A 27514-nucleotide genomic window follows, 5' to 3' on the forward strand; every position below is an offset into this window, starting at 1 on the left:
AAAGACTCGACTGAAAGCAGAGCATGTAAGCATCTGCCGGGATCACTGTCATGCCACCTTGAACCCTTTGTAGCAAAGCTGAGAAAAACACTGTGGAAAAATAGTGCATCTCTTTTGCTCTGACGGATGAACGCGTTTAGATCGGATGCAACATATGGGGGCTGCATCTCCAATGCTTAGAGGGCGCCTCTGGTCTGAATGGGTTAGTTGTAAAAGTTGTGGGAGGGCCTTCAAACTGTGCCAATCATGTCAAAGAACCAGTGTTACCAGAATTAAAACACAAAAGTAATCTTTTCTCACATCTTTTCTCACATCTCTCACATCTTCACTTCATTAACTTGCTGAGATATTAAAGTTAAAATGCCAACTAAAGAGCTATGAGGGGTGCAAGATGCTTCCATATAATACACTTCCAAAAACTTTTTTATTGACTGCATGCAGTCTCGTCATCGACCCAATCCGCGGAGCGCCAGGGGCAGAGCCGTCTGGGAGATTTGCGAGGCCCTGTGCGAAATGGTTGGGGGGGGGCCTCGCAAAATTTTTGGGTTTTTCGGGTCGGATCGGGTGTCTATACGCGCAATTTTAACTCTCCAATTAGCAAAATACTGGATACCTTCCCCTGCCTCATCATCATCTCTTGCCTCGACGCAGGGCCCCACGGCTGCTTGAGACCCGTTCGGATCGGTGATTTTTGTAACAAATTTATCAAACAAGCCTTTTAGAGAGGCATTAAACTCTTCCATTTTCTTTAGTTTTTTTCTTTTTTCTGATGGAAATTTCCTGAATCTGTCTCGTTCTCTCGACATTGTGTGACAGTTTGTTCCAACTCCACCGTCTGGATCAGAGCAGCTTGTGTCTGCGCTTGGTCAGACGCAGTTGTATTGAACAACAGACACGCGCATCATTGCACATATATTTATTGATATGCACAGACTAGTACACATTTAGGTCTGTAATGGAACGTGACTGTTAATATTTATAAGGGAAAAAAGGAAAAAAATTTTGAAAAAAATATTTATTTTGGAAAAAAAAAAAAAAAACAGCCCATAGCGCGAGGCCCCTTGGGGCGCGAGGCCCCGTGCGGTCGCACGGCTTGCGGCGGCCCTGGCCAGGGGGTATACTAACTTATGGCTGTTCAACATCTCAATAACTTACATTTTACCTTTGATTTTTCAATAATCTGCGGAAGAATTTTTATTTAATTTTTTTTGCAGAATGCAAGTACAGTAGTTACTTACAGATGTAGTAGTACTCTCTGCCCGGTCTGAACTCAAAACCCAAGGAAAAGGGCGTGAAGAGCTGGAACTTCTCTGAAAACTTGAGCGGCCCGTTCGGGGAGTGCGGCCTGTTGCACTCCCAGCGCTTGAAGCCCTTGGCGGTGTGGTCACACGTGCTGTAGCCATCGTAGTTGACCATGTAGAGGACGTAGCGCTCCGTGCGCTCCTCAGGCACCGAGTTCTCATAATGAGGACAGTAGACATCCAGGTAGTCGTTTATGCACACGTCAATGTGGTAGTCCCCACGATGGAACCTGGTTGGAAAACAGAAGGGAGGAGATTTGGAAAAGGTTAACCTTTGTACTTGAATCTAAAAGTCACAGGACGAAACCCAGCCGTGCGTGTAGATTACTTTCAGATTTTGGAGATAAAAGTTGGTCTGAATTGAGAATCTAAACAGGAATATGCACAGCCTCCTAGAACTCTTAAAAGTACTTTACTGAAATTTACAAGCACTGACAATCTCATTCTCTCTCTTCAATAAATCTGGATGGGTTGGTTTATCTATAAATCTTTGCCTGCAACAGATATTTATTCACACATACATATGCATGCTCTCCCAAATGCAATACTTCCAAACTGGAGTAACCGTAGCTGGAAAAAAAAACAACCAAAACATGTTGCAAGAAACCAGTTTTAAGATCTCTCAAGTAAAAGAAAACATTTATTCATAGATTTTTCACCAAAAGAGTGATTGTAAAGTAGAAATGGTCACAGGGATACAGGATGGCAGGACAATAAATGTCATGATGGGAGAAATACAGGGCCGGGTTGTCTCTGAGGGCTGTGCAGCGAGGCATCTTTACAGCAGCAATGATCTAGAACCGGCCGTACAGGGTCAGAGGGCTGCAATACATACAAGGAGTTTCATCAAAAGGCCACACACTGTCACAATCTAGCATCTGTGCATGCACACACGCACACACACACACACACACACACACACACAAAATCACAGTCTTTTCTCTTCTCTTCTCCCACCAAATATGCCTCTCATCTGTGGAATTTTCACAGAATTGGAGAGCAGCATCTGTGTTGAGTGTTCTTGTTTTATCGAGGGTGGTATCACCCCAACCTCGGGGTCATAAGGGGCTCGGTGGAAAAAATGTCAAACACCTGTTCTCTTGCTAGGGATGCCCCCAATTAAGCATGCACACTTGAAGCACCCTGAGAGTGGTGACGTAAACCACAGAGGTGACTAGCCCACACGCACATGCACACACACACACACACACACACACACACACACACACACACACACACACACACACACACACACACACACACACACACACACACACACACACACACACACACACAACTTAGGCTGACTGGCTCATTTCCCCCAGGTAATTTTAATGTTGTAAGATTACAACCTTACAAGAGTTGTGAGAAAACTTTTAATTGAAACATGCCCCCTGGCATCTGCGAGAAGGGATCATCGAGCCCCGGAACAGAAGAGTGGCACGCATGAGGAAAAGAACAATCCCACCCGGGGGACCTGGGAGCCTCGGGATTAACATACACAGGGAGCCTTGTGAACCCCTTCTCTGCCGTGCAGTCTTTACTTCTGCACTGCAGTACAAAATGTCCATTAGGTCTTGAAAAAGCCTTAAAGTAAACAAGTCATGGCTCTTCTGAAAAACAGAAAGGGGGTTATAAAGAGTAGGGATTCGGTGATAAAACAATTCCCAGGAGGGTGTACATTACCAGGGAAGGAAAAAAAAAAGATCTTGTGTATTTTCCTTCTGGCTCAAACTTCCTTAGATGCTCCTGAAGGTGTATTCTGCTCAGATGCATAACATCTCCCTCGCCGCTCACTTTCTCAAGTCACACTGTAACAGCTCTTCAGTGCCATCTTGGATTTGTGACTCTAAAGAAAGGATCTCTTCAATTTCAGTTTGTCCGGACTAACATCACGGAATAACAATCACACTACAAACCAGACAAGCACATATCAATCTCAACAAAGTGTAGTTTTGCTGCCTTCAGCTGTCACTACAGACATGTTTTTTTTTTTGGTTTTATTTAATCGAATGTTTAATGTAACAATCAAGCGACAAATTCAACCGAGCCATCTGTCAATTGTGTGATTGTGTGTTTTCTTCTGACCCCTATTTGTATATTTATGTGCGCCTGTGTACATGTGAGCATGAGCAAGCGTGAAATTCAGTTTTTCTGTGTTTAACCGTGTAGGGTAAATACCAGTGTAAGAGTGTTTACAACCAAAGCATGGAGGTGCTCATCTGTAGCATTTCATTTAAAACATGTCGGTGGAGGTCCGGGAAGAGCAATGCCTCTCTTGTGCCTCTCTTCTGCACTGAAATGTCACTGACTTAATGGTGACATCCTCCCATCTGCTTGTCCCCGCTCCTGTGTGTGTGTGTGTGTACACTCAGCGTGTGTGTGAGGGTGAGAGAGAGAATGCGAATGAGAGAGCTAGTATGGATGTGTGTGTCTGATGTTTCAGCTGCCCTTCTCTCTGTGCCTCAGCAGTCAGAATAGTGGCTCGTGGCCCTGACTGCAAATGAACCAAAGGATGTTTGGGTGAGTGACCTCATAAAAGAGGGACGGGGCAGGCATTTGTAACGTGCATCAAACGGCACGCAGATATGCAGCAAAAGACGCACACGTTTGTGCACCGGGTTTGTGTTCACAGTGGAGCGAGCTGCCTTGGTACGTTGGCAAAAGGTACGGCATCGAGAAGCAGCCAGAAGCTGCTAATGGCATAAGAGTGAGAAAGAGAGTGAATGTGAGAAACAGACAGACAGAGAGAGAGAGAGAGAGAGAGAGAGAGAGAGAGAGAGAGAGAGAGAGAGAGAGAGAGAGAGAGAGAGAGAGAGAGAGAGAGAACCTGGTTGTCAAAGAGGGTGGTGGAATACAAAAAAAAATAAATGAAAAGAGTGAGACAGCAGGGCTGAGTACTGCAGACAGCACTGCCGGGCTCCTTGTGAATCTTTTGCAGAAGCCATCCGAGCATGCAGTCATCATTAAAGGATACTACTAAAACCGCATGTGCATGACATGAGATTGCGTGCAGCCAAGTCCATTTGGAGATTGCTTTGCATCAAGATATTTCTTTCTGTCTTTTCTTTTTTTTTTTTTTCTTCTTCTTCTTTTTGGAAGGATTTATTGTGTTTGTTGTCCTTCCAAAAACACAGATATCATAGGACTAATGTGGGCGGTTTAGATGCAGCTGGTGCCTTGTTTATTGTAACGGTACACTGCAGCTCTACAAACAACGCAACTTTTCAGCAGACACGGGAAAAAAAGTTATGCACCAATAAAATGTAAATCGATGCATTGTTTGAATCCTGAGAGGGAAATGCGGGCAGGAGAGACAGTGCAGTGGTACCGGGGTCAATAGAAGTGAACGACTGCAATGGCGCTGCAGGATCAACTGGAGTGGACATGAACGCTGCATTACAGCTGGCTGTTTTATGCATGCGTTTATAAGCAGTAGCGTGCATAATGTATTCTAGATAATAGGTTTTTGCAACACCGTGTTGACCTTTAAACTGAAATAATAAGGCGTACAAATGTGACTGAACAGGCCAATTAAATTGAATACTGTTTTTGTGTTTTTCTGTTATTAAAGCAATTAAATTTATGCATTCACAAGGTTGTAAGGATGTGCTTAAGATCGAGGATTGCTGCTCTGCTGGTCAGGTTACTTGTATACTAATACACCGCTATAAATGAGAGATGATATAGTGCGCAAACACATGATAGAAATGCTAATTTAATTTCTTAGTGTACACACCTTCACTGCAGAACACCTAAATATGTCTGGTGACCTGGTTTTGGGTTTGCTTTTGTTCTGTTACGCTGTTTTCTCACCAGAATCACGTAACTAATGTGATACAAGTATGCCAAAGATTTGTTTGTGTCAAGACGCCTCACATCAGTAAGAATTCACAGTGTAGTTTAAGCAAAATGTGGCCCGACAAAATTCAAAAAGAATGTTGTGGTCACTTAGCTGGTTCTTAATTTGGTGACAAACAACAGAGTCTCCCTCTGTTTCCTTGAGTAGTCTAATGAGATGGGAACGTGAGACAAAAACTGCACGCACAAGTCAACTGAAACAGCTTTTCTTCTGGGAAGAACACAAAACAACAGCTGATGGGGACAGAAAAAGTTGCTAAATTTACTAAGAAACTTTTTTTTTACTGTCAGTGATTGTATTTTTCTGTTTAGTTAGTCGTTGCATGAATAGAAATGTCATCAGTGCACACCCTTGCTGTGAATCCCGGCAGAAACCAACATGATTACTGGCTGGTGCTAAAATAGCATCGGCCTCTGGGTAATTTGCCCCTTCCAGCGGTATCTGGGACTTATTTTTACCCACCTGTTTGTGCATCAACAATGGAAAAGCCCCTTGTTATAATAATGCACATCTTTGAGTGGCAGGTGACTTATTCAACTGAACTTTGCAGCGTCTCTGGTTTATAGCTGTAATCTTGCTCGTTGCTTTTGGTTTCCAAAAACCCAAGAAGGGGCACTATTCTAACCAGTTTCCATAGGTGGATCATTATTCAGTCTGCTAAAACAGACATTGTGCACACTTTTGATAAAAATGATAATCAACTGAACCAAACATTTTATAGATGCTGACAATTGCTTTCTCCTCTTTACAATATCTGGACCACTTCAAGGATTTTACTTCCTGAGTGAGAGACAATGCTTTTTCAAACCATTTAAGAAGCTGTTCAGATGGAGTTGGTTTCAAGATGTCTTCGCTCCTCCCCCAATGCCACACACATGCATGCACGCCAAGCGACCTCAGTCCCTTCCCTGCTTTTTATGGCGTACTTCTGGAAACAATTTCTCTCCCATTCTTGTGAGAAACTCTGCCAGCCCGGAGCGGCATGTGGATGCCTTCAAGCAGCAAAAAGCAGGTAATTAAGGAGCAAACTTGGATGGGAGGCTAATTGTCAAATGGTGATAATTACATGTCTTTGTTATCCCACAGCTGTTCCAGTGAGTTGTGGGTCACAACACAAAGCCAGGAAAAATCAGCTGGACACAGCGTAGATGCATCTGTCTGTTTATCACGGAGACGGAGATAATTGTTATTACTGACTGATTATATTTTCACACTGTCTCCTCGGGCCCTCAGGTTAAAAAATCGAGCGGCCAAGAATTGTCAGCATACACACACATGCACACAAACACTTGGCAGTGCAAAGAGAGTCACAAACAGAGTGAGTGAGTTCGGCAGAGCTGGAACAGTGAAGTGAATGCTGGGTAAGGTGGAACACCACTGCAGTTGCTGATTGGCTCATTTCCATTTCAATTACACAGCCCAGTGACATTGCAGTGCACGTACTGCGATGCACACACACACACACACACACACTCACTGAGGGACAAACATACACACAAATACACGCGCACGCCCACACACTGAACTCTGTGCAGTCCTATCAGCCACTTCTCTGAGCTGTGCATTGGTGGCTGCAGACAGACAGCGAGAAGCTCAGTGAGAGATGGATAACCTGAGTAAAAGAGAAAGACAGAGGAGGAAAGGAGCAAGAGCTCAGAGGCAGACACGGGCAGAGAGCAATCACAGTCATCTAACCAGTAGAGTAAGTGAGATTCAATAGAGGTGGAGAGGAGGAACCTCTCAAAAGTACTGCCATATAGCAGCACCACTGTAAATGTCACTGGTCCAGGGCGTCACTCGCACGTACGGGTGGAGACTCGTTTGCAACGTTTGATGCGGCAGATGAATTGTTTCAATTATTAATGTTATTATTTTAGGTTAGAGGTTATGGCACGTATGAGAGAGGTAATTATTGCCTCCTGTGTGTGGCATTGATCACAGATAAAACTGATAGTATCTCTGGATAAAACATAAATCTTTGTGAGAGAAAAGTTATATGCAAAAATATAACATTTTTTACTATAAGGATGGAAAACTATTTGTTCACAGTGACAAAATATAACCTTAAAATGCTTAACCTTTAAGAAAAAAAAAATGCCTGAAGCTACCCTGCTTCACTCTTTAGTTTTGATACTTCTTGTCAAAGTTTCTAGACTACTTTAACATTGCTTACAGCTGTTTGCATGATAAAGTCAGAACACAAAATAGGGCATCACTAAAGTGTATCTCTTCCTGTTTTCCCTGCTGCTCTGGGTTTTTTTTTCCTCGCTTGTAACCTCTTCATTCTTTTCCCTGCCCGCTTGCGTTTCTCATACTTCCCAATCCGACTCATAACCCCAAATCAGATCTTCTTACATTATTTCAAAGCCTCTCCGCTACCGTGAAAATCCTGCATCAGATAAGTTTTCAATTCAATATCCTCAGGTAATGTTCCCCAGTTTGATAAATGAAAAGATCTCAGTAACCTAGAAGCTAAAAAAAAAAGCACTGAGAAGTCAAACAAGGCATTTCTGTCGTGTTCCCCACCACCTAAGAACATGTTTCTGTCGGGTGTGTGTGTGTGTGTGTGTGTGTGTCCGGTGTGTGTGCGTGCGTGCGTGCGTGCGTGCGTGCGTGCGTGCGTGCGTGCGTGCGTGCGTGCGTGCGTGCGTGCGTGCGTGCGTGCGTGCGTGCGTGCGTGCGTGCGTGCGTGCGTGCGTGCGTGCGTGGATGAGCATATTGCTAGGGTGAAGAGTCATTTGTTGATTTTGGTTCAGAGGGAAAACATGTTTAACCACGAGGAGATGAACTCCTTCTGAACCCCGACCAGCGTACATACGCAGCAAAGCTTTTCTGTACCTTTCAACACATCGCAAACACGTCTCAATATAGTTTGCACAGTTGTCTAATTACAGATTATCGGTTTTGGGTCTGAGGATGAAAGAGACAGACAGCTAAGAGAAAGAACGCACTGACAGACAGACGGAGGCAGGAGGAAAGAAGGGCGAGCCTGTTGCACTTCATCATCCTTATTTTTTTCTTTACAGCAGTGAGAAAAGGGCCTGACCTTCCAGGCGGAGATTCTCTATTCTCTCGCTTTAACTGATGGAGAGGACTGTAATGGGGAAAAGGAAAGAGAGATGAAGAGCTGACAACTGTATTTTCCCTCCACAATCTTCTTGGCTGTAAGATTACAGTTCTCACAAGGCCGCAATTTCAGCAACTTTCACCTTTGACACGAAAAAACAAAAACAAGTCTCTGTTAGAGGGACTGGCGACAAAGGTTAAAATTACCCTCTGGGACTCTCACGTTACATCTCAAAAGAACTGCAGAGAAAAAGAAGAAGAAATGCAGAAAATTACAATAACTACGTAGCTCTGAAAAAATGGATAAGCAATTATTAAAGTCCAATTTGTGGTCCAGCCAAATTACTGTAGATACTTCATTTATTCATTACATAGAAAAACTTTATATGTGGACTGTAAGTTACAGTATAGCTGAACTTGGATGTTGTTCAGTGTGAATGAGACGGTAGAAATTGTCATTTTTCTTGCATTATCTGCTTGTTTGTGTTTGTTTTCCCACCTGACTTGACTTCTGGATGTCAGGAAAGGTGAGTCGGAAGAGAAGTGGTGTTCATAATGACACAAGAAGTATTTCAAAATGGGATTATCGTCTGTTGAGGTTCGACAGGCATGCAGAGTCCTCACCACTAACATAAAGTTGCTACATTCCTTTAATATTTTGATGAATAGTCTCTATATATATAACGTTTTAAATGAGGTTATGCAGGGTCAAGACTTCCTACCACTCCCACTGGCAGATGCCACCACTTAAATGTGCTTGATATATCCGCTATGAGTGTTGCATACTGATGTTTTTGTTTGGGTAATTTCTGCTAACTCTTTCTGCAGAAAGTTTTGGCTCCTGCAATTACTGGGTCAGCTCGCATGAAATGCTTTTTTGAGCCTCTTTTACATATTCTTTGGCAGATGTTTATGGAATGGAAGGACTTTGGAAGTAGTTTTGGCCTCTGGATCTTGAGGTGTGTTCCAGTCATTGTCTTGTTACACAAGCCATCCTCTTTTAATTTTAAGCTTTTTTTGATAAATGATTTTAACAAATGAACTTCATTGATTAACAGAACTTGTTTCTACAAGCATCAATCTTTTAGAGCTGTTCAAACTAAAGAGCATAAAGCAGGATATTTTCAGCCATTTTATTTTACATCAAAAGTTAAGAATCTTAAGTATATTTGCAAACCTCTGACAATTAACCTTTTGCTGACCACAAAGTTAAAAATGGTTGGTAAGTATTTTTTTCTCCCGAAGGTCAGATTTGGACATGTCAATACACATTGACGCTAAATCTGCTCAACCTTCCTAAAGTTTTGCATTCCTAGCATGCCTGCAAGGAGCTTTCTTAAAGTTGTGGTTGTGTCTCAGACCTCGACTTGACCTCAATTGCTTCTTTTAAACACCAGGCTGTTTTTCAGAGAAAAAAAAAATAAGAGGACCTGAATAATGCTCTGCTATCCTGTCATAGCTTTTCCACCGCTTTGTGGGCACAAGGCCCTGCAATGTTGTGCTAGGCAGCAGCTTGTTTGAACAGTTCTTTACTCCTGGTTGCTTGGCTGAGTTTTGAAGAATAAGGGGATTTATAAATCTTGGATACTTGTGTAACCTGAGCCTTTCCTTTTCACACTTAGACCATACAGAAGAGAAATAGATTAATCACAATGTTGATAACAATGTTTCATGTTTTAAACTTCCTGCCATATTCAAATAAAATGTCTCTCTGTAATCTAGATTTTGACCAGGCTTGTCTACATTTTTGTATGCCAATATGTCATCTGAAATCAATGTTGCACTTTTGCACCTAAACCTTGCACTTATAAAACCTTCTTGGAGATGTTACTTGAGATTAGGGCTGGGCGATATATCGAGATTTTAATATATATCGATATATTTTCAAACGCGATATGGTACGAGACAATATCGTTTATATCGATTTAAGAAAAAAAAATAAAAATTTTGATTTTGACATAGCTTATTTTGTGACAAATTGACTTGAATGTTTTATTTGAGATTTGCCCAAATGTTTTGTTATTTGCACAACTGTCAACCTCAGTGGAAAAGTCTGCCTGTTACTGTCTACATTGTATTAATTGCACAGTGTATTTTAATGTAATTGTTATGCAGGAAAGGGATATTTGTTTTATTTTTTTCAAGAAGCATTTTTATTCTATATATGCAGGCAGTTTATTTTTATTTCATTTGTTTTATACATTTTGATATTGTGCAGACCTCTGTTAACAAAGGTACCTGTGTGACATTTGGCACGAGGCTTTGTATTAAAACTGACTGTTTTTTTAAGGGTTTGCCTCAGAAAAAAATGAAGCTAACAGAGATGCTATGCTATAATGCTTTGGGGGAAACCCCAATTATGGCACAGAAAAAATATCGATATATATCGAGTATCGCCATTTAGCTAGAAAATATCGAGATATTAATTTTGGTCCATATCGCCCAGCCCTACATGAGATTGAAGTAAATGATACCTTTACCATTAGATATACACTACTGCTAAGTGCTGGGGCAGAGAGGCAAGAGACAAGGAGGACAGTGAAGTCAGAGGTAGAACATGGGAGAATGTCACACTGCTGTAGGAGTTGACAACCACATTCCCAAGTGGCTAACTGGCCGATAGGCTTACAGCACTGGGAAGGGTTAGGGGATAGGACACGGTGACATCAGACCTATAGAATATCACATATTACTGCCTCCTGGGCATGTGGAGAGCAGGAGCAGGAAAGGGTGTAAAAGTAAGCATATTTTAATGTTTATATGGGCTATTTGATGCAATGGACAAACACACACACACACACACACACACACACACACACACACACACACGTAAGTGCATAGCTGCTTGTCATGGTACATTTTATTGTGTCCATCTGCTGTAGCTTTATGCATGGTGTTCCACAGGGCTCAGAGCAGGTGGTCGACCCAGAATAATATAGTGACTGTCATCAGCAAGAAGCGCAGCGGCATGCATTCCTTCATCTCTCCCTTCCACATCTAGTTTCATTACCTCTTCTATGCAGAGCCCTTCTCCCTTTTTCAACATCTTTCCATCCCATAACACCCCGCCCCCCGCTCTATCGCTCTTCATTCAAACCTCTCTCCCACAATCGTCACCCTTGACTGTGATCTTGCAATATTCATTTCTGCCATTTATGTCTGTCGGCGCTCGTTTTGCCCCGGGGAGACAACGAATTAAGAGCAGTGACAGACAAGTTCTTGTTCTGCTCTCGGTGCTGAGTGAAATGGCGAGATGTAGGGCTCCACTAAGCATTTGATGTAGTCTACATCAGTATGGTGGAGTTAAAGTCCAAAACAAGGGGAAAACAGCAGGAGGATACTTCCTCTGAGCTCATCCACTCTCTACTCTGCCAAACAGGCACTTCTATGGGTGTGTTACACTGATGTATGAGTGATCGAATGACTGGGGATGTGTACATAGATGTGTGTAGATCTGTGTCTAAAAGGATTTCTTTATATGTGTTCCCTCATCACCAAGGGAGTCAGGGGAAAAATGACACAACCCCCCCAACATCCTGTCAGACCCTGGGGCCATTCTTCTGAATCACGGCTGCCCCAAACCCACTTCAATCCCTTTATACATACTATTCACTTTGACATGTTTACTGGGACCAGAATGGTTCTGTGCTTGCTTGTAGATGCATGCAAGTTCTCCACAATCACACATGGGTATCAAACATTAGTTATTAGCTTTGCATCTATGAGTGTCAAGATGTGCTGGGCATTAATCATAGTTATTTTTTTTTTTTATGTTGGGGAGGGGGGTTAGCAGCTGAGACAGAACAGCAGCAATGAAACAACTCTTAGTCGTGTAACATGTCCTTCAGTTGTTGGGGGAGGGAAATGGGTGGAAAGTTAAAGTCTCGGTCTGAGTCCTGAATGGTAAACTGTCTAGCTTGCTCTGAAAGGATCCCACGAGATTAGTTAAACACAAGAAACAGCATATGTCTGCGGGCAACATTGCATAATATCGCTGGTGCAAACCAGCCTGTCTGAAGTAGCTGAAGTGGTAAATTTACAAAGAAAAAATGTGTTGCTGAAATTAAAAGGCACAAAAAAGTGCTTAAGTGCACTGGATACTTTAATGCATCTGCAAAGGCTCTTAAAAATGAAGCAGTGATTCAATTTAAAACATGCTACCCAGAACCATTCAAACAAGGATTTGGGTAGAGTAACAACTGTAGAGAGAAAAAGAGAACAGAAACATTCCCCATATGTGGCGGCCGTTACAAACATTGCCTCGCCCCCCCCACTTCATACAGCTACTGCTGCCCACCTTTCTACGGCACATTACAGAAGAATGTCAGCCCACGGTTCCCCTGTATGTTGCTATATAACCCCCCCCCCCCCCCCAGCCTCTCAGGGTAAATGACAAAAAGGCATGTATAAAGGTTTAAATGCAACAAGAGACAGAGTGGAGGATTCATTTAGCATGAAGCTAAATGGTCTGCACTTACAAAGTGCTTTACCATGTGTTTCTCATTCATCCATTCACACAAACACACTTGTAGAGATTCAGTGTCACTCAGACACAGTGAAGGGCTGGAAATCGAACAGCTGACCTTCTGGTTGAAGAATGATCTAAAGTATGTGCTGATCCCTGGCTGCCATCTCCCAAATGGAAAGGATAAAAAAAAAACACTAAAAAGAAGAGAGACAAACAAGTATCTCTATCCCTTATTTTATCACACCGATCACTGAAGTCTTTCTCTCTCACTCACATACTGATCAACTAGATTCCCATACACTAAGGAAAAAGGTGCACACTGACCTTCAAGTAGGTTGCCATGGAGCTGTGACAAAATGTTATAATGCCATCACTTTCATAAATCGCTCGGCTCTTTCACAGTTCACAAACCACTAACAGCACGCGCTTTGTTTCTGTGCCGGCTTGCGAGCGCAGAAAGCGGGTGTTTCTGTGATAGAAGCAGCTTTTAGATGAATTAGGTATGTAACACTTCTACAAGAGAGCCATGGGATGCCAAATGCTCACTCTAAAGTGTTTATCTAGGCAATATAAGCTCCTCACGGACAGATTGTAGCTTTAGTTTGGGCTGTCTATACCTCACCCACCCTTACAAAGTATATACAAGTTTTGAGCTCTGAGGATGTTCCGTTTAGTTTAAGCCTAAAAAGTAATTAGTTATGATTGGGATTGGCTAAAAATACACGGTTTGGCTAAAAATACATATTTTCAAACCATGTATGTTAGGGGGGAAAAAAGATGCAGATGTGGACTGTGGTGTAGGGGGGGCGGGTGTCCTGACAGGGCGCACTCTTTCAGTTTAGTAATATTTCTGGTGTCGTCATGTGATTCCAAACTATATTGCTCCTGGACACTGGGTGATATAATGGGAAAAAATCGGGGATAAAAAAAATATATATAAATATTGCTCCTGGATACTCGCATTTTATGTGAGTTGTAGGAGACTTTTTAGGCAATACCATGTTTGGTAATATCTTGTTGGGATGTAATTTTACAACAAGTTTAAACAACTTAAAGCCCGACAGGATTTCAATCCCAAACGTTTGCTCAAGGCTGATTTTCTATGCGTTTCGGCTGTAATCTATAGCTTCCCCTCCTCCGTCTCTCTTGAGCTCATACATATGCCAGAGTATTTCATTTAATGGGTTTTGCTTGTTCCCCTAATGAGAGGATATATCAGCCATTCATTTTTACACTAATTACTGTCTTTAGGCAATATAAGTGGGCTGCGAAGTGAAATGTAGTACAACGCTGGAATCTCACATTCTGGGAAACCAGTTCATGATCTGAACACTAACCCAGCTGTTGCTCATAGGACATTATTATGTGCGTCCCAAGGGATGCACATAATAAAAGTACATTATTTCACTGTACTAAAGGACTGTGTTAATATATACATTCGTACCTGATAGCTGCTGATTTTCCCTTCTAGTCACCTGTGCACCCATCTTGGCAACAAAATAAAGTGAACTATAAACCTTTGGAGGGGCTTTACTCTGCACCAGCTATCATCCAAACTATTTTAACATAAACTTTTATAAAGACTTAATAAATCAGATTACAATGACTGCTTCGTCCAGCCTTCTCTCTGGACAGATAACCTTCAAGTTCAATTATAACTTTATGGGAGACAGATGTGGTTGACGTGGTGGTGGTGGGGCAGGTCCTTCAACCGGCCTCGACACAAGGCAACGGCAGATACACGTCTCAACGGGGAATTACTGCTCCAAGCTCCACGGATCTTTTTTATATCATTTGGTTGGCCGCCTATAAAACACGTGTTTCCATACATTAGCATATAATTATAAATAGGTGGGCTTATACAAGAATGACCCCTGTTTCTTGTTTTGTTTTTATTATAAATTCATATTTTGGCCATTTTTTTCATTGATATCTCATATGTGGTGTTTACTAAAAAGATGATTTCTTCATGTTGCTTGTTTTTTTGAGAGGAAAAAAAAATTGTCCAAAACTTTAAGACAACATTTGTTTTACATTGCTGAAAGCTATATTTAGATAAATAAATAAAAAAAAAAACACTGCAAAAGCAGATGTTGAAACAGCATGAGGTGGGTGGTTTTCAAATTCTTCCTCAACTAAATACAAATAAATAAACAAGTAAATATTTCATTTACCGTGTATGTGTATGCTTTTGTGTGTCAGAATGAAGACAAACTGAGGCAGAGACGGCCAGAGCAGTAGCGGAGATCGGGGATCTTTTAGCCAGCAGGGAGCTGACACATGGGCCTCTCTGCTAATTCTTTATGCCTGTTTAAAAGCTATGCGGTGCTTTAGCTATTACAGGGTGTACACATGTGTGCGCATGCATATCCGGAGTATAAGTCTGTATTAATGCAGCCAGCTGTGTGTGTGTGTGTGTGTGTTGGGTGTGAACAAAGCATCTTCCAGGACCTTCAGGGTCAGCTTCCCATGGAGAAGCTGTCAAGGTCCCAGGCAGGGGGTTAAGTGGTGTGTCGGGCACTTTGACTGCGTGTCTTATTGTGGGCAATGCTAACGTTATATTGGGCAGCAAAGGTCACTATGTAATATAGACGTGGGCTTGCACGCAATCCACCACACATGCTCAGATGTGAGCACATACGTACTCTTGCTAAATGTTTAATCGTATAGATCAGGGCCTGCTTGCAGGGTCTTGGTCCGAGTACATTTTGGGAATGTAATACGCAGAACTTAGTCAGGTTTGCCATGCAGAAGAAAAACTGCATTATCCAGGCATTTTTTTAAGTGTTTTATGAGAACCGTGTCCCAAGACGGTTCATTTGCAGAGATTATCAACTTTATCACAGTCTCACTGTATATTTCTCATTTCTATCAAACAGTATGCATTTTTTAGTTGCAGATTCAAGTTTTCTTATTTGAAACGGTTTCATTCCGACTTAAAATGAAACCATTTCAGCAGTAAGAGTGACTTTGTCCATGAAATGTGACTGAAAACGGGCTGGTTGTGATGGCGCCCGTCTACGAATGGCAGAACTTTCCCTCCGAGGAGACCGAGTGTGCTTCTATTCTCTCTGCAGCAAGCAGGATCAAACCATGCAAAGTGGGAACAGTCAGTCCTATCTTTGTCTTTGATCCCAACTCAGCCTTGTTCAAAAAGACCCCGTTTGACAGAGCAGGAACTCTGTCAGTCTGAAAAAGCCTCGTCTCGTCAAACAAGCTGAAAGATGTTCAGCTTGCCTTTGTTCTGGGCCGCTGGCGATTAGCGCTACAAGCACGCTGTGTAGTCGGGGGTGGGGGGTGGAGCGGGGGTGACCTTACTGTATGGGCCTACGTATTTGAGTCTGTGCATTTTTGTTCAAGACAACAGCAATTTGCTGTGGTTATTTTATGGTATTTACTCCTGACTCCTTATCGCCGTGCTCCAGTGAAGGAAAAAAGATAATAGTAATAAATAATCACATCCAAAGCAATTATTAGGAAGACGATAACCATGTGTGTATCACCTCCAACCCTTCTCTAATCATTCCTCTGATAATAAAGACTGATTGATTTCTTGCCAAACCAAAACGAGTTATTCATTCCAACTAATTGGCCTACTTTAGTATCCCCTTTGGAGCTTTTGGCACTGAAATGGGGTCTCTAGGTCACGTCTTTGGTGGGCACGGGCGACATTCTTTTCACACTTCCAACTGTGAGTTCGTGAACTCTTGAACCTGCGTCACAGTTCAGGAAATTGGAACAATAAGCTTTTGGGAACAGAGTGAAATTTCAACACGGCAATGGGATTTGTTATTCTAGGAAACAATTTGGGCCCTTTGAGCTGTTTATTTATGCATCCTAGTCAGCACCGGCAAGCGGAGAAATACTCACCAGCACACATACATACATACATACATACATACACAAAGGGGGGTTTTATGGAAGCATGTGGTGACACACTGTAGACAAGTTTTGGGAGCTTTACCAACATGTGCGGTCTAAAGTTAGCACAGTTGGAGAATGCCTTCCATCCTTGCGTCCATCCATCTCTGAGAACACACTCCTCTCCAGCTGTCTCCTCCATCTCATCCTCTGACCTGAGCTGGCTGTCAGGGCTTCCTGCTTCAGCACTGCATACTGCACGTTCACCACATGCTAGCAATGGGTACGGCAAGAGCTTGTTAAATAAAATCACCATCAATCCGTATAAAAGAGGGTCCAATTATTACTTAATGATGATGAGGGCCACATGTTGTACTGCCTGTGGTACATCTGGGGTATTATTTCAATAGTCTTTAATAGCTCAGAGCTGAACTGATTTCATGTTCCTTGGTTGAGCATTAATGCGAGTATTTCTCAGAGTTTATTGTAGCGGTAAGGTTCAGATCTACATTTATAAGAAAATAATCACTCTGTCCTGCGCTGTCCCTTTTCCTCCTGTCTTCCATTTAGTGCCTGTCTCATTGCACCTGCTGCTTTCTCTCTGCACCAACAGTAGTGTGCAGAAAGCCTAAACCTCCTGGTATTGATGTCCCCATCATGGCGCAGCAGGGGCCCCTTCATCACAGACGCACAGATGCCTGGGTGAGATGTCCCGCTTGAGACATTAGTCAAGTGTGTGCAAAGAGATGGTCCGTATCAAGGCAGCAGTGTTGGCTTTGTCAGGGTGGGTGAGTGCTCCCACAGGTGTTGGGGATCAACTCAAGCACAAATCAAATCACACTCTTATCCCTCTTCACACCCTCATCTGCATCCTTCAGGGTTTCCTTGCACATCTGTTAACAGATGCAGCATACCCTCTCCTTGGTTTTTCCACTTAATAGTCGGCCTTTTTTCATCCAGTGAGATAAAGAAAATTATTTCCCATAAGTATTGCTGACCTGTTTCTACTGCAGTAAAAAAAACAAAGATATTTCAGGGAGTGAGCTCAAGACCAATCCTGATAAGGACAGAAAGAAAAATATGAAGTGATCCAAGACAAACTTTATTTTCTCCAGAGTAAAACAGACCTCAAAACTGGTGCAAGCCGCAAAAATCTGATTTTGAAAGAGGGAGAATTTCATCAAGTCACAGACAAAAGATAGAGAGGGAAAGATATTATCTAATTCACCAACTTTGCGCTCTGGCGTAACAGCATGCAGTATGACCCCGCACGCAGGCTTGGGTTTAAAATAGGATTCTGGCTTCTTTCATGCCGTTTGACTGCGACACGCTCATCAGAGTGAGAATGAATCTGTGAAACTGCAAACCACTCACACATCTCATTTACGCAACTTTGACAGATGACAATGGCCAGATTACCAGAAACAATCAGTGTTTCACAAAAGTCAAGGCTGCATCTTTACTCACCAGCTGGTGCCATGAAGTGCTTCAGAGACACTTGTGAGCACAGACACACATCCAAACACCTCTGACGCTTTCACAATTCATCAGCCGATACTCAATATCTTTCTTGATGAGTGGTGATATATTTGAAGTGGGAGCTTCATGAATAAACAGAGAAAGACACGATTGACTGGACAAGCTTATTTGCTGGGAGTATGGAGCAGGTGTGTGTGTGTGTGTGTGTGTGTGTGTGTGGGGGGGGGGGGTTGCGTGGGTGTGTGTAATATTTCCATATGCTTTCTAGTCACAGTTGGTCAGCCTTGAATTAAAGCGGTATGTGGGAGGGCACGTCAACACATTTAAACATATATGCAGGGGCGTGAACTAGGGCTGGGCGATATATCGAGATTTTAATATATATCGATATATTTTCAAACGCGATATGGTACGAGACAATATCGTTTATATCGATTTAAAAAACTTTTTTTTTTTTTTTCTTTGATTTTGATATAGCTTATTTTATGACAAATTGACTTGAATGTTTTATTTGAGATTTGCACAAATGTTTTGTTATTTGCACAACTGTCAACCTCAGTGGAAAAGTCTGCCTGTTACTGTCTACATTGTATTAATTGCACAGTGTATTTTAATTGTTATGCAGGAAAGGGATATTTGTTTTATTTTATTCAAGAAGCATTTTTATTCTATATATGCAGGCAGTTTATTTTTATTTCATTTGTTTTATACATCGTGATATTGTGCAGACCTCTGTTAATAAAGGAACCTGTGTGACATTTGGCACGAGGCTTTGTATTAAAACTGATTGTTTTATTAAGAAAAAACAGAAAAAAATGAAGCTAACAGAGATGCTAGGCTATAATGCTTTGGGGGAAACCCCAATTATGGGACAGAAAAAATATCGAGATGTATATCGAGTATCGCCATTCAGCCAGAAAATATCGAGATATGACTTTTGGTCCATATCGCCCAGCCCTAGCATGAACACACAAGCTCACAAATAACCAAAGATGTTTTTACGAAACTATTATTTTAGACACGTCTGGATAAACAAGAACCTGAGTTAATCAATAGGAAATCTGGATTGTAAACCTCGATCCGAGTGAGCTGCTTAGATTTTCATCATCAACATCTACGCTAAACAAATACTGTCTGGATTGAAAAACAAACCGGCGGCGAGCACAGTGAGGGAAAAACACCCTGAAATGCATACACTTAAGGGACACTGTAATATAGCAGATACACTCTCCTGAAGCTGAACGTGCTCTTGCATAAAACATCAAGCACTGAGCATTTTAAGTGCCTCTATTGTAATCAGGCCCAAGCCATAACAACTCCCATAAAGGCCTGGCGAGAGTTGCCGAAGGTCCATTTAAGTGTCCAGAACAAAGAGCATCACTTGATCAATAGACAGCCCTCGTTAGGGCGATATGCTGTGGCGGGCAGATTCTGAGACACACGGGGATGATGGGAGGCGGCGGTGACAGGAGGAAGAGGTGGATGAAACACCATCGCTGTGGTTTTCCTTCAGAGCGGATGGCTTGTAAGGGAAAGGCAGAGCTAAACTAATGTTCAGACATGGCCCAGCATGCTGGAACGACTGTCCAGCAATCAAGGACCAAATGTTTTGTGCTTTGGAACAACAAAAAAAAACACACAAAAAAAAAGGAAAAAAACCCATTATCAGGCCCGTGTGTGTTTTTGTGTACACATGTGTGTGTGATAGCGAGGCACTAAAAGCTCTTTAGGGGTACATCTGGGAGCTATCCTTCATGACTTATCAACGGATAGACATAAGTGTGCACATGCATACACATGTATACGCAGATGCAAACACTCACATGCACTTACGCACACAAAGTGGATCCTTAATGAACCCTCATCAGCTTGAAGGGAACAAAGGTTGGACAGGGAAGAGGAGCAGATGACTGGAGAGGGGAAAAAAAGAAGAACCAAGAGAGGAGGTAAGAGGAACGGAGGGGGGGTCTGAGGGGGTCTTTCCTGGACTGTTTGGCCTTGAGATCGATCGCTTATCACCGTCACCTAATCCGTCCATCGCTCCAACCCCAACCCCCCACCCTATCACTCTGTTTTTTTTCTCTCGCCCTCTTTCCATCTTTCTCTAGTGTAGAAAGGTGGGGAGAAAATGAAGGGCAGACAGAGATATAGGGAGACAGAATGATGGAGTGTGCAGCTCTCATGAATAGAATTAGAGAGGAAAAGGAGGGAGAGCTAGTCCGTGTGGAGGAGAAGCAAGAAACAAAGGCAAATAAAGACCAACGAAAAGGGAGGTGGGATGACAGTAAGTACCTCGTGACAAAGAAAAAGAGCGAGACGTGACGCTGTGCAGCTTACCAATCAATGTACAGTAAATCTTTCCAGAAGTGCAGCAGTTTTCTTTTTTAGCTTGAAGGACAGACATAAATATATACTGTACGTAAAAAACAAGACAGTTTCTGTTTTCTGTTTGTAATCTGTTCTTCATCCTGGTTGTTTTTAACCGGCTCTGAGCACGCTTTGATTCACACATGTGCACGTCATGGGAATGGGACATAACATGAAACACGCAAACTGAAACTGAATCCCAGAGCACTACGCTATCTTCAAATGATGATTTATCCTTTCTATTATTCACCTTTTAAAAACTGTGTCCGCATTCAAACAACGCAGTGAAAATCATAGCCGTTACTCGGCTATTTACTGGCTGCACCTGAAGTCAATAAATATTGGCCATTGCTCCCAGAGGCTTAAGTGCCGTTTGGACTGAGACTACCTGTTACTTCAGCCTCAGGGGCTTTCTCAAGGAACTGAATAATTGCTTCAGACCTCTGTTTGTTTGCATTTCCACTGTGATCTAAAGCACAGGGACGATTAGCTAAATTAGTCTGACTGAGCGGCAGTGTCCTTTAGAAAATAACCACGGTGAAACAATTGAAGAATAACCGTTCACGCCTCCAATTCAATGATTTGTTCCCAAAAAGGCGATAAGATTTACCTCATATTTCCTGTAATAGAAATAGAAAGAATAAGTCCGTAATCATTTAGAAGAGTTCCTGTAAACACTCAGTTGAAAACCGCTGATGAGTCACGAGACTGGAATTGTGAGCAACTGTACATTTATACTTTTTTACTAACGTTTGAAAACTGTGTGTTTCAGGAGTGTAGAGTAAAGTTTGCCCCGTTCCAATTTTTTGAGTGAACGCTTGCACAGAGGTGCACGCTGACCTTAGCAAACTTGGAGGAGTGACAGAATTTTACACCTGGAGGTCCCTCACAGTCATGTGGAAGCGGCAGCTGTGAAGTTATAACCTCCTTAATTCAGCTCTGAATCCCCAAAACAGCATGCAGAGCTTTTAATCTGCCACCCTGACATCTCTGCCACAGCAGTGATAGAAATCTCGTAAAGAAAGTGCATATGAATGTGTCAAAGGCACAGAAAAGCCACGTTCACAACACCAACAGAAGTTACAACAGAATTTGACACATGCAGCATATGCTTGAACAAATATATGGTCTAATGCTGACATTGATTTTATATCACGTTTGCCCTGTGGAATTTCAAGTTCAAGAACATCCTAGTACAGCAGGTGAATAACTGTCACCTATACTTTTCTCATCTGGATTTCATCACAGTTATTATTCACAGCTTACGCCTCTGTTTCCCTGTCGCCATTTGAATCTTCCCACCTTCCTTCTCTACCTCCCTGTTATTACACCACTCCCATCGCCTGCCTCCTGGCTGTCTCTTAGAAGTACAGGGGGGTTGACAGATGACGGGGAAGAAATAAAAGTTAGAGCCATTGCAGAAAGAAAGAAGAGAAGAGACTGTGGTTTAGTGTCGTACCACTAGGGATGGGCGGTATGGACTAAAAAATGTATCACGATTATTTCTGGCATTTATCCCGATAACAATAAAAATGAGGATAAAAAAAATACCAATTCAACTCCACCTTTTTAACTATGAATCTATCTCGCTCTCAGATCCGCCATGTTTGTCATCAACGGGAATTTATCTTTCCTTCCTTCCGTCCTTCCGTCCTTCCTTCCTTCCTTCCTTCCTTCCTTCCTTCCTTCCTTCCTTCCTTCCTTCCTTCCTTCCTTCCTTCCTTCCTTCCTTCCTTCCTTCCTTCCTTCCTTCCTTCCTTCCTTCCTTCCTTTTTCCCCTTCCTTCCTTCTTTCCTCCTGCTCTCTCCTTCCTTCTTCCCTTCCTCTTTTCTCCCTTCCTTCCTTCCTTCCTTCCTTCCTTCCTTCCTTCCTTCCTTCCTTCCTTCCTTCCTTCCTTCCTTCCTTCCTTCCTTCCTCCTGCTCTCTCCTTCCTTCTTCCCTTCCTCTTTTCTCCCTTCCTTCCTTCCTTCCTTCCTTCCTTCCTTCCTTCCTTCCTTCCTTCCTTCCTTCCTTCCTTCCTTCCTTCCTTCCTTCCTTCCTTCCTTCCTTCCTTCCTTCCTTCCTTCCTTCCTTCCTTCCTTCCTTCCTTCCTTCCTTCCTTCCTTCCTTCCTTCCTTCCTTCCTTCCTTCCTCCTGCTCTCTCCTTCCTTCTTCCCTTCCTCTTTTCTCCCTTCCTTCCTTCCTTCCTTCCTTCCTTCCTTCCTTCCTTCCTTCCTTCCTTCCTTCCTTCCTTCCTTCCTTCCTTCCTTCCTTCCTTCCTTCCTTCCTTCCTTCCTTCCTTCCTTCCTTCCTTCCTTCCTTCCTTAAATCAGTTTTACACAAAAACATCATCAACGGGAATTTATCGTTTTTACCGCGACATGACAAATTCTTACAGTGAGGAATTTTTTTGACGGTATATTGTGAACGGTAAAATATCGCCCATTCCTACGTACCACCAACATATTGCACCTTTTAGAAGTTCGCCTGTTAGACAAAAGTGATGCTGCACAGCTTCACGCAAGAGAAAGAGAGCGCGAGACAGGAGGGGACAGAGATGAGAAGTAGCCCAAGGTATTTCCCAAAAGGTCGCTTTGAAACAATAGTGAACAGGTGATTGTGTGAGTGAAATAATAAAGGACATTAAGGATGGTGTGGAAATGTCCTCTTAAGCTGCAGTGGGGGGCACCACTTAAGGCTGCAATTAACCTGAGCACTTAAACCCCATCAGGGGATCCCGACACCGAGAGGAAGGCTCAAAATGAAGACAAAGCCCCCCAAAAAAGGTCTCAGTTCACACAGACAGCACAAAATGAAATGAGGTGTTACTGACTAGAGGACAATTCATAGCTCCTGTGCCTGCTTCTCCTCTTGATGTTATTTCATTATACGCACCTCCGGAGGGTCCAAGAGTTCCAAGTCCCCCTTAGACATTTACATACAGCTCAAAAACTGTAAGTACACCCTGTTTAGACTTTATAAAAGGAGTGGAACTACGGACATAAAAAGTACTTTTTTTCTTTTAAATTGTAATTGGTTAAAACTGAAGACCAACTCAAATCCACTGTCGTTTGAGTGGAACCACTTTTGAGCGTGCAACCGATTTGCACATTTGCCCGAGGAAACCATGCACTTGCAATTTTCATATTTTTGTCTGGTACACTGGTTCTTTAAAGAAAAAAAAAACAAAGCAAAACAAAAAAGCACAGACACGGACCATCAGATGAAGCCACAGTGACTCCAAAGCTGAATAGTGATATTATAAACCTTCCTCTTATGCAATCAGTCTCTTTTGTCTTTTTCTTCCTTTTCTTTCTCCACATCCTTCACTGAAGCCGCACTTCTGCAAACCCTGAAGCTTGACTTGTCAGACACAACATTTTTCCACTCTGTCTGAATGTGCCACGGTTCCTCCTTCCACTTCCACTCCAGAAGAGGTGATTTAAGTTCTTAAGTGCACTCTTTTTGAAGCTTCAAACTGATCCAAGTAAAAAACTGTAATAAGAGTAAATTAATCTGACTGTATGACAAGCAGTTCAAATGTTGCCATGATAATGAGAAGGGAAGCTTTCCCCTTCTGTTTTGTCATAATCAATCCTTTTCCAGTGACTGAGGCTTTCGTTGCATGAGCACTAATTAAAAGTTCCCTTTTGCCAAAATGTATGCACAAGGGAAATGTAAAAATGATGTTGAGCAGAGTAAACAATTTGCAAACTGCTAGTGTAATACAGTATTTGATCAGCTGTGCAAGGCATACACTTACATAGAAAAGGACAATAGCTGAGGGCCAAACACTGTGCTGAACCTGAACAGCTCTTAGTCGAGTCTCCTTCAGTGGAGTCTGTGTCTCACAAACCCTCTTTGTCTCTGGACTTGAAACTCATCACATCTATCACAACAACGCGAAGGTCCACAATTTCCTAGCATCATTACGTCAGACATATTCATCATGCTCCTATTCAACCTCTCTCATGATGTGAAGACAAATGTGTGCGCACACGCCTCATCTTCATACTCTTCTTGTCCACCAAACTTCTGCTCTCTTCACTTCAATTCCTTTAAGTGCCTGGTAGACAGCTCTGTAATGAGACATCTGCTGCTGCTGTTTAATTGGCTCTTCATGCACCTGACCTCATCTGGGACATGCCTGTCATTAACAAACATGCCTGACATTTTCATCAGTGCTCTTGTATTGTCAGCAGCAGAATGTGGTGACAGGATCAGAACAGGAATTATACCAATGTGATGTCAAATATCCACCGTTGAAACATTGTGGATTTCTAAATCACAGCATATACTATTAACACCTGCAGAGGCTACTTCTACTAAACTACCTAAGTGCACGTGAATAACATAAAGATAAACCCAAGGCGACACCCTAGACTAGGGCTGTGCGATTAATCGATTTTAAATCTAAATCGGATTTATTAATCAAAATCGATGTTAAAAAAGGAAAATCGGAAAATCGATTTTCCTTTTTTGCAGCTGGCTGCATTACAGACAGAGCTCGTCTAGTCATCTTTGGTCAAGAAAATTGTAAATGTTGTCACTTTACTAAACTCAAGGAGGATTTACAGTATCTTTCAATTGCACTTCATTCCCAATAGGGAAATTTGTTTGCTATTTTTCTTTAAAAATAAAGATAAAATATTTTAAACAATTTATTCCATAGTCTTTTGTAGTTTTACCAAAAAAATCGAAATCGAAATCGAAAATCTGGTTTTCAGAGAGAAAAATCTGGATTTTATTTTTGTCCAAAATCGCCCAGCCCTACCCTAGACTAAAGAATTATTAACACAAAATCATTCCAGGAAACAAAACAGTGCTTAAAATGCACATCATCACCTTAAAACTGTTGAAACAAAGCAATAAGCGTAACTCGGAGTTTCGGATAGCCCAACAAAACGCTGGAGGCCTCTCTAATCTGGGCTGGATTATCATACAATGAGTAAAGAGTAAACTGAGAGAGCTCATCTCTGTGATATATTACCAACTACCATCTGGCAGGGAGGACCACGGTTAAATGTTGACAGTAATGACAATTTAGATCACCAGCCTTATTAAATAAAGAGCTCATTTGTGCAGACATATGGCCAATCGACTCGTTGCCTGGCACTCCATCATGCACACACACCCACACATACACACACTTATGTGTGCATGTACACAAAAAGAATGAAAAACGAATAACAAGGGAAGTGCTTTCAAGCACACGTGCACCTTTAGTGTTGCGTTGTGTTTCAGTTCTGTTTGCTGCAAACACAGAACAGGCACACTGGAATTGTTAAATTCATTAAAAACTTCAACTTCCTGCAGCCAGTACAGCAAATCGAGAATTTACCAGCTAGCTTCCAAAATAACATTTCGCTCTTACAAGTTCAAAAAAAGGGATTTCCACTATAGTGCCCACTCGGCTACACTCAACTCTACTCGGTTTAAGGGTTTTCCACTAAATGATCGTACCGGATAGTGCCTCCTTTTTTCCCCACCCACTCCGCTGGGGTTCCAACCGAGCTGAGTCAGGCTGAAAAAGCAACGTTGCCAGGCTGCAGGCCACTGATGGCCCGGAGAGTAACGTCTCTGATGATGATGTCCAACGTGGCCGACGACCGCATTCAAAGGTGGCTCGATGGGGCAGCGAGACGAGAACGAGGCCCCACCCACACCATTACCCAACTATAATGGAAAACAACTGAGATCGCGGCGAGTAGTCGAGGCGAGCTGAGTCGAGTCGTAAACTGTATAATGGAAAAGGGGCTTAAGTGGACAATCAGGCGTACGCTCAACATCCAACGTATTCGTCATCCTCATTTCTCTCCAAAACAAGCAACACTTTTCACAAAAACATGGGCATGATGAGTGGAGAAACCGAAACAAAAGGAACTCATTTTTTTTCTTTCTTTCTATGTTTGTGCGGTATATGTTATTTTGAAATGGCCCCTCCACTTGTCCTGATAAAATAACGTACAAGAAAACAACCCCTTCTCCTCTGGAGGGGTAATGTCCTCACGCACAGGAGTAGATGAGCTGAAAGTGGTCTTTACTGCGTCTCCACTTGTTGCCGGTGTGAGGAGACACAGTAGGGGTCTGGTTGTTGCCGATGGTTCCCGGGGTCGGTTTGATTTGTTAGAGCCCCGTGACAGAACAGTAGTTCACTTTTTCTCTGTGGCCCACACTGGTGTTCCAGGGTGTCTTACATTTGAAAGAAATGCAAGGAAAAATCAAGGATGAATGGTAGCTGATGTGGAGACTTTGGGAGAAGCTCAACAGACAGCTGTCCACCTTTACTGGATTCCACATAAACCCCCTCTGTGAGAGTGGGTGGGCGTCTGTCCTCCACATGCCCAGTTTGTGGGCTGTATGCAGGATCCGTGCAACATTCCCACGACACAGCTCCTGTTTTCCACGTTTGCGATTGGCTTTCCGCTCTGAACAAAACACACAGACGCACGTGTGCAAAGGGCTGCGTGGTGCGACGTGAAGCTGGTGAAGACGAGGGCAGAGGGAAGGAGACAAATACGCTCTGCGTGTGTTCCCACTGCAAAAGTCTTTCATCATTCATCTGATCTTTTGCCTTCTTGCCATTTCCTCAATCCGCTCCTCTTCCTTATCCCCCGGCAGCCTCAAGAATGCAACATGATTATTTAGAAGCTTGTTTTGTTCTTGAGAAGAACACAACATTCTGGAGAAACCCTTCATACTCATTAGCTCAGGCTGGAAATGTCTGCAATGTTGTCAAAGACTTTATATTATCTGTTGTTTTGACAGAAGCTTGATCCGATGAGACAATCTCAAACTAATCACTCATTCAGTTTCTGAATAAACAATAAACAATAAACAATAAAAAGAAGTATTTTCCTGGTGTGTTTTCTCACTTTTCTCTCCGATCTTGCAGACTCTCTTCAGACAGGACTCGTGACCTTCAGCTTGTAGAGGCAGTTTACGAGTGAGTCTGAAGTGGTCAAGATAACACTCCAAGACTGGGATCACGGTCCTTTACATCAGATTGCCTATACCCCCCCACCAAGCAAAAGAGTTGAAGTATTTGGGGTTTTTGTGTGACAGTAAAGTGGACCATGAACTAGAAAGGGAAGTCGTTATCAGGAGTTGTACTTGTACCAGCTCCATGAG

General features: G+C 42.5%; 1 protein-coding gene across 1 annotated transcript in view; it reads right to left on the reverse strand.

Annotated features, from left to right (window-relative positions):
* The window catches only part of efna5b (ephrin-A5b), a 105914-nt gene that overhangs the window by 25023 nt on the left and 53377 nt on the right, over positions 1-27514 (reverse strand). The window contains exon 2 of the mRNA XM_061729365.1: positions 1239-1531. Coding sequence (XP_061585349.1) covers positions 1239-1531 — 293 coding nt within the window. The remainder of the gene's footprint in view (positions 1-1238; positions 1532-27514) is intronic.

The sequence above is a fragment of the Cololabis saira genome, chromosome 9, assembly GCF_033807715.1.
Source record: "Cololabis saira isolate AMF1-May2022 chromosome 9, fColSai1.1, whole genome shotgun sequence".
Lineage (NCBI taxonomy): Eukaryota > Metazoa > Chordata > Actinopteri > Beloniformes > Belonidae > Cololabis > Cololabis saira.